The sequence below is a fragment of the Lygodium microphyllum genome, chromosome 6 (genome assembly GCF_053477565.2).
Source record: "Lygodium microphyllum isolate KBCC chromosome 6, Lygodium_microphyllum_v1.1.10, whole genome shotgun sequence".
In the NCBI taxonomy this organism is placed as follows: domain Eukaryota; kingdom Viridiplantae; phylum Streptophyta; class Polypodiopsida; order Schizaeales; family Lygodiaceae; genus Lygodium; species Lygodium microphyllum.
The window spans coordinates 142,109,528-142,123,021 of record NC_141140.1 but is presented as its reverse complement, the minus strand read 5'-3'; the positions used below and the strand labels follow the sequence as shown (position 1 = coordinate 142,123,021).

The following is a 13,494-nucleotide window of genomic DNA, read 5'->3' as shown; positions in this document are numbered from 1 at the left end:
AAAACGTTTGGGAGGCTTGGGATTATTCTAGGGCAGTGTCACACCTAAAATCTTGACTATTGTTTCAAAGTAAAGGTAGACATATTTTTGGTGAGGCAAAAAAACATGTCATGCCGTCATCATCATCATCATCATCATCATCATCATCATCATCATCATCATCATCTCTCTCTCTCTCTCTCTCTCTCTCTCTCTCTCTCTCTCTCTCTCTCTCGGGTGTGCACGTGAAGCATTAAAAACTGGGAAGGGAGGAGAATATGTTCAGGGAGGCTAGAGATTATTTTAGGGTGGTATCACACCTAAAATCTTGACTATTGTTTCAGAGTACAGGTAGCCGTATTTTTGGTGAGACGAAAAAACATGTCACACCATGTCTACTGGTAAATCTCCCACAAAGTCTAGCATGAGCTAGGTGTGGCACACCCCTTAGAGATTTACAGATCACCAGAGCCACAAGCAAAACAAAAAATAGATATAGAGATATAGATCTTGTGCAATATAGACATAAATGACCCTTTAGATGGAGTTGTATCTGCAGGACACCAGAAAATTAGTGTGGTAAGTGAAGATTCCAAAGACATCAAAAGATTGATCTGTCATCAATTTATAGAGAGAGAGAGAGAGAGAGAGAGAGAGAGAGAGTATGGAGCGCAAATACAGTTTGGAACGGTCTCAAGGAAAATTTACAAATGTCCTCTTGACTCATCAGATAACAGATTATGCATCAGAAGAACAACTTTGAGGGTAATAGCTTGGGTTTTTTAGTGATCTTTTCTCGACAAATGGGGCAAATGCGTTGTTTGAGGTCTGCATAGATCCCTAATGCACAACTCAAGCAGATATTTGCGTGCCCACATGGTCTGAAATATGCCCTGTTCTTATCATTGAGCTGATCCAAGCATACAGCGCATTCAGGGGTCTGTCATAGCAGAAACCATGGAAACAAAATCCAATGTCAGTCTCGAGTCCAGAGAGCAACACAAGGCAAGAAAAAGAACCATAAGCCCTATCAGAAGCAGAAAAGCAGAAAAGTAGAGCCTCTGGTTGACCACATGCCCTTATGTTCATAGTTCACTAAGAAAGAACATTTTCTCATACAAAAACCTTCAACCGTGACAATGTGCAGGTTTTTTGGAGCCAATGCAAAAACCTTCAACCTTTCCCCAGATTTTGCAGGTCTTTTGGGTCACACAGACTCTTCAATTCCACCCCTCTCCAAAGATTTCAAGGTCTTTTTTCCAAAATTCCACAATTCACTTGACCCTAGACCTTGGTTTTGCATGAACATTGCACATGTTTTCTGCATTACATAGTGCCGAAAAGAAGCAATTCTGGTTAGTAGTGAAAATTTAGTACCCCTCTCTTTTTCAGGATAACACACCCACCGACACCCCAAATATTAACCAAGGGAGTACAGCGACGCATGCTACCATATTTGCAAGCTGAATAAGCTTGCACTTGGATCCCCCTCAGTGACCCTACCTGAGTCTTTGGGTGGGCAGGAACTGGGACTGAAACAAACATTCAATGTGAACATCCGCCGCATCACCAGGATAGGTGAACCCAAAAAACACTGGGACACACGATGTGAACATAGCTGTCCACTTTGATACACAGCATTAGCCGAATGGTGGTTTTTGCATCATTGATGAAAAGCAGTAGCCATCATTGATGAAAACTAGTAGCTCTCCCAGAGAAGTTGGCTACGAACTGACTTTGAAGTTTTGAAAAAAAAACATTTCTAACAGATTGGCCTACTCAGCTCTCTCTTTCCCTGGGAAGCAGAGGGATGAGTAGGCAAGAATGTTCTAAGTGCATTGCCGGAGTCTACCATAGCATTGAATTGCTGGATCTAAAGTAAGCCCACCACTGCCACTATCTGTGCCTTATGGTGGTTACCCTGAGTTCTGTTGAAATGTGAGCTAAATAACCAATGGACCCTTTTAAAACAAACCAAAATCAACTAATCTAACTAAAACAAAGACAGGAAAGCATAAGCACACTGACTTACGAACCTGCATTGCTTCTTTCTCAAGCTGTTCACCAGCTTGCTTATCTTTCTTCAGAGCCTCTTGCTTATCCAACCACTCCTTCAAAATCCTCTCTCTTTCAAGTTTGACCTCCTCCATGAGCTGCAAAACAATATTACTATACATCATATGGAATTCATAAACTTCAAGCATACCTTCAGAATAACTTTGCTCTGGTTTCCATGTTACCTGCATCTTCTCACGGTGTTGCTTCTCCTGCAAACTTGACTCTTGCTCCCATGCTTGCTGGTTGAATGTAGCTTCAGCTTTTGCCATATCTGCCATAAAACTCTTTTTCTTCTGCATAACCTCAAGCTCTCTATCCAGGGCCTTCTGGGTTCTGCACTACGACTAAAACATCAAAACTCTCTCTCTCTCTCTCTCTCTCTCTCTCTCTCTCTCTCTCGTGAAGGGTAAATACACAAACTTCAGAAATACAACATGACAAGAAGGACAAACTGTCTGTACAACCCACAAGGAGACTGAACAAACTGCAGTGTACCAAGAAAGTAAATCCTGTCCAGGAAAAATATCTACTAGCTCAATGATCTCAAGCTGACAATGGAGAAGGCCTCTCAACACACACACACCCACACACACACACACCCACACACACACACACACACACTCTGTGTGTGCGTGTGCGCGGGCGCACGTGTGCATGCACTCACACATTTAGGTGGCATCAGCAGTTCATTTGTTAACCCCACAGTAATCATCTTGTCAGTTGTGGTGTGACGTGTAATAACCGGCGGTTCATTCGGTAACTCCACAGTAGTCATAATGTCAGTTGTGGTGTGAGGTGGACATACTCCCCAAGCAAGGTGTTGGGGAATTCCAAAAGATGCTCCCAATCCAAGTCCTGGGAGTCATCTGACTACCTTGCTGCTTGAGCAGAGGACAAAGTGTGACCCATCTCTAAAGCACATTGCAATGTTTGCGATTCCCCGCAAGGCAATGCATTTGCCCCTTCCACTGGGGAGGCCTCTATACACTTGGAACACTTGACAAGGGGCTCACCATGCTCCATGTCAAAACTTGGGGTCTTTCATCCTCATCCATGTCCGGATGCAAGGCATCTACCAATGCATTATTGAAGGCATTAAACTCAACCGTAGGGGAAGGGACGTCTTTTGCTTGATGCCGGAGCACGCTGCTGCCCTAGCCTGTCTGCCTACTAGTTTGCACCCGCCTGCCTGACTGGTTCAGGCATGCTCAGGGATGCACGCATCTAGCTTGGATTCACTCTCACAAGTGAACGCGATGAGGATCAGCCAGGCACCCAATGCTATCTCTCTCAGTCTTTCTGAAATCATAGGTCTGTAGATCTTGCATCTCCTTGTCTGCACAGTGTTGTCTGGAGTTGCTGGAGTCTACATGCCCCCCCCTCTGTGTGTGTGTGTGTGAGAGTATGCATGCGCGCGCGCTTGTGCAAAGGCAAGCCTGTAGAAAGGACATGCAGCAGGCGAAGCAAATATGTCTGGGAGCAATAGGCCAAGACTGGGCCGTCACAACCTGGAAGTGTGTCCTGTATACCTGCACCCAATCTGTGTGATCAGGCACTCCCTCCCTCAAACGATTTCAATCACACTCGCTAGGGTTTATTGCAGAGTAGTGCCATTCCAAGTCTAGATGAGAACTGGCGAGCTCACGATTAAGAGGGCAGGGTGGTGGTGGAATCGGAGGGGCTAAACAGTCGTGCAAGCTCCATCCTGTCAGTCCTCTCTCTCTCTCTCTCTCTCTCTCTCTCTCTCTCTCTCCCTACATACCTACTTATCTACCTACCTACCTACCATGGAGCTTCACCCACCACAAACCACAATCTATTGGCCTTCTTCCATGCGCCACACCTAACACTACATAATAACATTTGCATGGGATAACATGTGGACAAAAGCCGTGTCTCTTTCCTATGTAGATGAATCCTAGCAACAAAGAAACACATTTCTTTGCTTGTCAAACTTGTGAAACCTTTCTTTGCATTAAAAATGTGGGATTTTTTAATTGTCTTTTTGCCCAACACCAAAAAACACTTCATTTCTGTTGTGCACATAGAAAACATGAGGTTGGAGGTTCAAATCATAGTGTAGCTTGTCCAAAGACTAAAGTTTGACATAAGTTAATCATGGATCATGGATTTGTAACACATTATTCTCAATTGGCTGTATCTATTATGCTTTATTACTTATGCTCAATAGGACTCTTTTTGTTTAAGAGAAAGTTCCAGAGAGATGTAAACCTCTTCCCCCAATTTGAAACTATTGAAAAATGCTATATAAAAAAACTTGTGTTTCTTATTTAACCCCCTCTTGAAAGAAACTTATGAAACACGTTTCTGACATTTTGTTTCTAAACCTTTTTGATGTTTCTGGCTGCTATGCAACGAATGGACAGCAACATGTGTATTTGAATCCCCCATTTGCAGCTCTTTTTACATGAACTTTTAGCACACATCTGCTTTAATCTTAGAATCCCCTCCCTATGGACCCTCATCTTGGCAACCATGATCCCTATCCATAAGTAAATCCATATATAGTTTAACAAAGCCTAAATCCATTCCATTCTCAGCAACAATCTCCTACAGTTTGGACCCTGCACATACGATGTTATTTTCAGGTATATTGCATCACCTCTCAAACAGTAACTCTAATGGTGATTTTGATGGCATTAACAACTTCAAAACTAGCATCCACAATCGTGCATGCTATCTTCACTTGGGCATATTGCAACCTGCCTCTCTCTCTCTCTCTCTCTCTCTCTCTCTCTCAATAACACATAATTGTATTAATCACAAAACATATACAAGAGTTACATGACTTCTAAGTATCACACAAAGTGACTTCTAAGTATCACACAAAGTGACTAAAGGACTTAACCGCCAAAAAGTACAAGATTACAAGATGCAGGATGGCTCTAGGCCATCATGTAGAAACAGACACAAAGTCACGGCAATTGAATAGAGAAGATTGTTGTATGCCAAGGTACCAAATCCTCCCAAAGGAGAAGATCAGCATATAGAATAAGATCTAATTGCCAATGCAGGAGACCCTTGATTCTAGCAATATGCCCTTGAACGCCTACAGTTGAGTCCAAGACAAAAGCATGCGGAGTAACCCAATTATGCCAACCACACCAAAATCTGAGAAAACGATAAGACTCCTCTCTCTCTCTCTCTCTCTCTCTCTCTCTCTCTCTCTCTCTCTACCCTGTCGCTTGCTCTAGGTCACCACTTGTCATTTGCTCTACCCATCAACACCTACCCCATCCCCTGCTTTTGCCCCATCACTTGCTTCTACTCTATTTCTCACTTACATTCTACCCCATCACATGCTTTACAGTTATATATTGACCTAGTTTGCCCATCAACTAGCTTTTGGCCATCACCAGACCCTCCGCCTTTCTAATTCTTGACTTTATTCACTTTTCTTACACCATCTGCCTTTCTATTTGTTCACCTCTCTAGTCCATTGTGTATCCTTCCCATCATCACCAACCACCTAGCCAATTCCACTGCCTTGACTAGAGTAGCCCCTACCATCTAAGGGCAAGGGGCTCTCTTAAATGACCAAGATAGCACAAAAATAACAACCCCTCATATCTAAGCCCATCTACATACGAAGACGGCAACTAGGCGGCAAGCTTCTCCAAGGTACTCGCACCACCCCCATCGAAACCCACCACTAGGCCCTCCCCTTGGGAGAAGAACCTAATGCATATGGTCCAGCACCAACAACAAGAAGAAAATAAAATTTTAAAAGAGTAGCTGATAGAAACAGAAAAGAAAGATCGGAATTTGGAGGAACAAATCAACCAAGAACTAAAGATCACAAACAAGATCATCCATGAGGTACAATAATCTAAACCACAAAAACAAAATCTAGTAAAAGAAGTCATAATGCAACTTGAAGAAAATAGTAGCAAGAATGGATTGCTAAAGAAATCAAAGTAGGGGGGCCTAGCTAAAACCTGGGATAAAGTCAAGGTCTTGGAGGATGAAAAGATGGTGAAAGACATTTTTATCCCACAACATGAAATCATACAAAAAAAGATGCATGGGGAAATTCCCTTTATTGACTTCAAAGATCCTTCAATCATGGTTAAAGGAAAGCATCTACACTTGCAATACACAACAATACAAGAAAAGACTGAGGTGATGAAGCAAACTAGATCCTACAAGGAACCAAGATTTGGATAGTAGATGAGCTTGCATCCACCCAACTTCGGAAAAGGAAACAAGAACTAGCTACTGCACAATAAGCATGAAAGCAAGGGAAACAAGAACTCTATAGATGCGGTAGAGCCATCATTGTAGAGTTTCAACACCCAAAGCAAAAAGAAAGTAATCATCTAAGCATGTTTGGGTGGACTATTTGATATATTATCTCCTCATCCTGTAACAATTGAATTAAATGTATCACATTTATGATACCATTCTCGCGGTGCCTATTTCAGCCCATACAAACTCTTGTTGAGTTTACATACCATGTGCGCTTTCCCCTTTGCAACAAAATCCTCAGGCTGCTGCATATAGATCTCCTCATGCAAACCACCATGTAAGAAAGCTATTTTTACATCCATCTGTATGAGTTCCATATCTTCAGATGCAACCAAGCCCAAAATGGTTTGCAAAAGTAGTCATTTTGACTACAAGAGAAAATATTTCATCAAAATCAATTCCATGTTATTGCTTGTATCCTTTAGCAACCAGCCGTGCTTTGTATCTTGGCAAAGAACTACAAGTGACTTTCATTTTGTAAACCCATTTGCATGGTAGCAATTTTTGCCCTTTAGGAAAATGCACCAAATCCCAAGTGCCATTTTTCATGAGAGATTCCATCTCTAACAGCATAGCCTTATGCCATTTCTTGATGTCTTTTCTGTCCATTGCTTTGCAATTTTTGCCCTTTAGGAAAATGCACCAAATCCCAAGTGCCATTTTTCATGAGAGATTCCATCTCTAACAGCATAGCCTTATGCCATTTCTTGATGTCTTTTCTGTCCATTGCTTCCCTAAAGCATGACGGCTCACCACAATCTATCAACATGACATAATTAGCTGCATAATTGACACCAAGAATAAACCTATCTAGCTGTCTTTGCATTCTGGTTGATCTACGAACCCAATGATCAAGATTTTTTGGTTGTTCAACCTACAAATCTGCATTAACAGCTTGTTGTTATGCAGGTTCAACATGTTGTGCAACCGATTCTGACTGTTCCAAAGGCATCTGTTCTTGCTGAAATTGTGGTACATCATGGGCAATATCTTGTTCATCATTTTCAGCATCATTCCCTGCATTTTCAGGGCCATTTACAGCAAGTATTTGCTGCTGTCCAGCGGGCATTCTTTGCTGTCCTATTGATACATTTTCCTAGAATACAACCCTTCTGACTTCCTCAGTCTTTTCAGGTTGTTTGTACATGCAATCTTCTTGGAAGATAACATCATTGCTACGCACAATTTTCCCTTTTTCGGAATCCCATAACCTATACCCCATTTCACCCTCATCACCATATCCTAGGAAAATACATTTGCAGGATTTTGGCTCAAGTTTTTTGCATTCTTCCTTGCGAATGTGCTCAAATAAGCATACGAAGGTGGCTTGCCCAACCACGCTTCTTGTAGGACTCTGATCCTCTCCCCCCCCCCCCCACCCCCCAAAAGACCTGTTTAGTGACCGATTAATCACTTTTCGTAACAGTCTCTGCCCAAAATCCATGAGGTAAAGCAGCATGTGACAACATTGTATGGCCCTGTCTTGAATGGTCATGTTCATACGCTCTGCAACACCATTTTGGGGTGAATTGTGAGGAGCGGTGAGCTCCCTTTTAATCCTTTTGCTATCACAAAAGTCCTGAAAGGCTTTGCACACATATTCCCTACCATTGTTAGAGCGAAGACACTTAAATGTCTTGCTGGTCTGATTTTCAGCAAGTGCCAAAAATTTTGTAAATTTATCTAAGGCCTCATCTTTACAACATATTGGATAAATCCATACTTTGCGTGTAGCATCATCAACAAAAGTAACGAAATACTTATTTTCCCCTTGAGATAACCCTAGCATCTAACATACATCTGAATGTACCAACTCTAAGGGTGAAGACTTTAGAGAAATAGATTTTTTATGTGATGTTTGAGCATGCTTAGCATAAATACAATGATCACATTGTTCAAAATCAGCATACCTTAAATATGGCCAATAATCCAAACAAGAAAGCACTTTCATTCCAGTTTGACTCGTGTCCCAACTAGCTATGCCACAAAAGAACCCGTCACAGTTCTGTTGTCGTCGCGCCCACCCAGCGCCGCCATCACATCCACCTAGAGCCTCCCCTGCCTCCCTCAGCATTCGCCTTCCCCTCCTTCCACCACCCAACCTTTCCTCCCCTCTGTCCAATCACACTGCACTACCCTACAGCAGACGCGTTGCACCCGTTCTTCTCCCACCAGCTCCCCCCTCCTCCGCCAGCTCTTCCTCTATCTCCCCCTCCCCCTCGCATTGCAGTGCCTCCCCTCCACCCTAACGCACTGCACAATCCCCCCCCCCCCGGGGCTTGCTGAGCACACCAGGACTTCTTGCGCAGCCCAAAGCTTGTAATTGGCACACCCCCCCCCCCCCCCCCCGCGGTGCGCAGTGCTCCCGCCTCCATAGTTGTACGGCCCCCATTCAACAACCCCCACTCTCATATTCCGTCGAGATCCGGCCATCCGTGGAGACCAATGACTACCCCACCCCCAGAAAGGAGCATCCACCTCACCCTCCTCGCCATCGACCACCCCCCCCTGCCGTATCTCCCTCTGGTTCAGCAACACGCCCCCCCCCCCCCCCCCGCCCCCCCCGGGAAGCACAATAGTGTGATTGGTAGGTCCTCAACAGGGTCGCATAATGAAAACCTTTGGTCAGACGCCAGTGCATTTTGCGAGTGCCCCCCAGTCAAACACCTTGCGTGTTGTCCTCTCTGAGAAACAACTCTTAGCCATCTGTGCCACAGAGTTGGAGCTTAAAGAAACAACGATTTTCGGTCAGGTAATAGCACACTCTCCATCCAGGGCCCAACTTCGGAATTGGCTTCACTCCACGCTACGCATTGGCACAGCGCAGATCAAGGCAGTCCTCATGGGCGGAGGGATCTTCATGGTTCAACTCACCTCTGTGGAAGCAACTCGTGAGTTAGTGGAGAGCTCGCCCTATGCCTCCACGAAGGGGATCATTTACATGGTTCCCTAGTATGGTGGCTTCACAATGGAGACATTTGCGCTCCACAACAGATTTCTCAGACGCCCAGTCACCTTACTTTTCCCCGGACTAGTGGTAGAGTACCGCCAGTTAGTGGAGGACTTTGGACGGCTCTTCGACACGGTTCTTCCTGCCTCCTTCACAGATATAGTGACAGTTGCAGAAATCCAAAAGGTATGAGTGGCTGTGAAAGACACAAAGAGTATACCAAAGTTTCTAGAGATTGAGGTAAGAGGTCACTCCTTTAGGCAGCAAGTCATTGTGACTGGGCAACCAGGGCAGTGCTTGTACTACCGCAACTTTGAGCATCAAGCAACAGATTGTACGCGTTTCAGAGCCAAGGTGGCTTTGCTGACAAGCTCACAGGTGGATGCTAACGGCCTCACATGGGTCTAGAGACGAGAGAGAGGGAGACGGCAAGGGGAGCTGTAGCTAGCTCCTCAAACGCAACCTCGACAACAAGGAGCAAGAGGGCGAGCAACGCCCCCTCGGCAAAGCACTCCGCAGCCTCCCCTGCCGCCCCACCTGGCAGGACTGCAGTCCCCCACATCCACTACTCGCGCCACAGACTACCTCACCTAAGATCCCACAGCCCCCACACCCACCTCCCATGTCCCCTCCCACTGACCCTAGCCCACAACCCCCCCTTCCACGGCCACCAGCATCCCCCCCACACCCGCCACATACCTCCGACCATCCCTCCATCCTGTTCCCTCCCACCATCTCCCCTACCGAGCATCCCCCCTAATCTGCACCCGATACAAGTGATCCCCCCAAACCCACCCCCCCTCCTTCCACAGGAGGTGATGAGCCACACACGCCTACATCCTCCTCGCACTAGCAGTTTTCCCCCTCCCACACAGCCACCAGCTCATCTGCCCGTGCTGCCCGTCACACTTTCCCGAGACAAGCACAGCTATTGCCACAGGAGTTCTTCCATAGTGACCCATGGTCCTACCTGAGAGTTGCGGAGTGTGGAGAGTTCCCACTACCTCTAGAGGTGGGGATCTTCGTGGTTCGTAAGTCAAGGAGAGGCAAGGTCCATCTACTAGCACCACAGGATGGACCAAACTACGCTTTTTTCCTTCAATCCTCTCACTCGAGGGATTGAATGACGACACAGATAGAGGAGTTGAAGAGTCAGGTGGTGGACCACATCTCCTAGTAGATGGAAGAAGGACTAGCACTGTTTGCACATCACTGGCCTGGTTGCATGATGGGCATTAACTGGTGGGCTGGTGTCGAGGTCCCACACTTGAGCATTATCTTTCAAGCCCTCCACCGTGGAGAGCTCCGAGGAATGTGATCGAGTGGCCCCTGGCACAGGCGGCCCATTTCTACCAGTGTACAGAGTCATGACTCTTAGCATGGCTAATAGATGCATTGATAGTGTAACGGACCCTCCTTCTGAGGCCCATTATGGGACAGGCAACACCCACCCCGTGGAACCCGCCTCATGAGGGATCACCCTCTAATCAGCAGCCCCACAGTTTTGCGGAAGTGTATTACGACACGACATGGAACGTGGAAGTGTAACACGTCATGAGCTAGCGAAAGTATAACACATCATGTAACAAGGTAACATGACACGGAATGAAGGTAACACGGCATGAAAAACCATGGGTCCAAGTGAAGGCCCGAATATGTATTCCAAGGTGCAACTAATGTACGAGTATATTTACAAGAAAGCCGAAAGGCTTGCGGGATGAGATTTCACGTGTAGTGGATGGAGCTATTAACGCGCATCACACGACACCATCACGTGGGTGAGGGAGCTCAAAGGAGGACTACCCTCATACACACCTCCCCTTGAAAGAACTCGACGACCGTGTCGAGGTTCAAAACTAGACTCAAAGCCACCAAGGATGGTGTGATCAGACTGAAAACTTTAGGGGTCTAAACACATCTCACTATCAAGACGGCCAGTGTCTACCCGCTAGACCTAACCTATGACCAAAAACTTTGGGGGTTATCAACTCACTATCAAGCCGACTAGGGTCTGTGGCCACTAGGTGCCATGCCCACTAACTCGATTACAAACGTGGAACATGGTCTTCATTGACGCAAAGGAAATCACCCACTGACTCAATTTACAGATGTGGAGTGATCCAAACTGGCTAACTAGGAAGACAAGTAATATTGGAAACACTTCAATTCATCCATCTGCTGACCAGATTTACAAGCACAGAATGGAGAATAACCAAGTTAAAACAAGTTGTGTTTACTTGCTATAACGGATGGTCCTGAGAGTATGAGTGTGCAGAAACTGCCAGTGGACTTGAGAGGCGAGACGAGTAACTCAGCTTGGAGTATGCCACGCCATGAATGCAAGGGCCCAGTAAGCAGCGCCTTGAGTTAGATGGCCCCAATTGGCCAGATCTGTCAATCCATGAATCAAGTAAGCAAGAAGGCCCCAATTGGTCAGATCTGTCAATCCATGAATCAAGTAAGCAAGAAGGCCCCAATTGGCATGATCTGTCAATCCAAGAACAAGATAGTTGCGCGAGGTACGCTGTGAAGATGCACCTCTCCTTATAAAAAGTTGGGCCGGAAAAGCCCAAAGTTTTTTAATATGCCGCCGTATTGTGAAGATGGCACTTTTGGTGGCGCGTAAAGCGCCATTTGAAAGGGGAATAGCCGTTCTTTTATATCGTGGTGTCGCGAGTTTGCACAGATATCATCGAGAGGGATGGCCGTTCGTTTAGACTCCGAGCACAACGAGTTCTTCATCGTTTGAATTTGCAAGGGGGGCACATGATTGATGGCCTTTTCTTTATCCTCCTGGCTCAAGGAGTTTTCATGAGAATCATAGTGAAAAGTAGCCTTTTGTTTATCCTCCTGGCTCAAGGAGTCTTTGAAAATATTATCAAGAAGCATAGCCATTCGTTTAACCTCCCAGCGCAAGGAGTCTTTGACATGGAATGTGGCCGTCAGTTTAATCTCCCGGCTCTAGGAGTCTTCTCTAGTATCAGCGTGGAAATTGGCTGTTCGTTTATCCTCCTAGCTCCAAAAGTCTTCAATACATGATGTGGCCGTTTGTTTATCCTCCCGGCTCCAGGAGTCTTCAACACAAGATGTGGCCATTCGTTTATCCTCCCGGCTCCAAGAGTCTTCAACAGTATCAACATCTGTATCTGGATTTTCGGTTTCTGACTCGTCCTCTTTTGACACGCCCATGACCTCCGGCAGCTTAACGATAACTTGGTCACACGAGTTCGCATCCGACTCCGTGCCATACTGAGAGTCACCAACCCGCGAGCTCGCACCCGCCTCCGTCTAGCCCCTTTTTCCCTTCAGGGCCTCTCCCCATCGCACCATAACCTTTACCATGTCGGTCTTTTTTGAGACGGAACAGACCGATCTCCCATGTTCAGCATCGTCATTCTCATCTTCATCTGATTCATCTTCATCTGCTTCGTCATCTGCATTCTGCTCTCCATCTTCGTCTTGTTGTTTTTCTTCTGCTTTCTCATTTTCTTCATCAGCACTGGACTCCGCAAAGTCATCTTCATCAGTACTTGACTCCGCAGAGTCGTCTTTATCTTTACTTGACTCCTCAGAGTCATCTTCATCATTATAAGACTCCGAAGAGTCATCACTATAGTCACTGGAATAATCGTCGCTCGAGCTGAAACTGGGCTCTCGGCAACATGGTTTAGGTTCTGGGTTTGGATGGGTAGTCGGGGTCAACCTAGTCACCTACTGTGAAATTGGATGTAACAGATTTTTCTTCTGAAGGTTTGAAGTTGGCAAGCCGCCTACTGCAGTATCTGCACCATAGTCTCTAGCAATCGCTCTCTTCAGGGTGCTTTCATGATCCAGGGTGTCCTGGTCGCCCACTTTCAAAAGATACAACAGTGTGGAATACCTGCATTCACAATTTTTAATTCTTTATGACAGAACACCAGGTCACTACAGACTTCATCGATGCGCCGGTCCAGCTCCGACAGCACCGTACCAAGGGGCTTTGTTTTGCCATTGAGCTTATCCACCTTGGTTTTACATAACTCCACTCTAAAAGATTCCATCTTCAGGTAATCTACTAGGGGGTACCTCTTCTCTGCATACCTCTGTTCAATTTCTTCTTTTCTGATGGCAGCCTTCAATTTTCGCACAGGAGAAATTTTTCTTTTACCAAGCTCACTCACTCGAGGGTCATCACGCACCAACCGAGGAGTTTGCTCTGATACCAAGTGTAACGGATCCTCCTTCTGAGGCCTGTTATG

At 45.7% G+C, this 13,494-nt stretch overlaps 1 protein-coding gene across 1 annotated transcript in view; it reads right to left on the bottom strand.

Annotated features, from left to right (window-relative positions):
- Positions 1-296: 296 nt before the first annotated feature.
- Positions 297-13,494, bottom strand: part of LOC148035220 (uncharacterized) — a 104,863-nt gene continuing 91,665 nt past the window's right edge. Inside the window, exons 5-7 of the mRNA XM_087680179.1 lie at positions 2,220-2,370; positions 2,016-2,132; positions 297-919 (exon numbers count right to left, since the gene is read on the bottom strand). Coding sequence (XP_087536305.1) covers positions 725-919; positions 2,016-2,132; positions 2,220-2,370 — 463 coding nt within the window. The 3' untranslated portion in view covers positions 297-724. The remainder of the gene's footprint in view (positions 920-2,015; positions 2,133-2,219; positions 2,371-13,494) is intronic.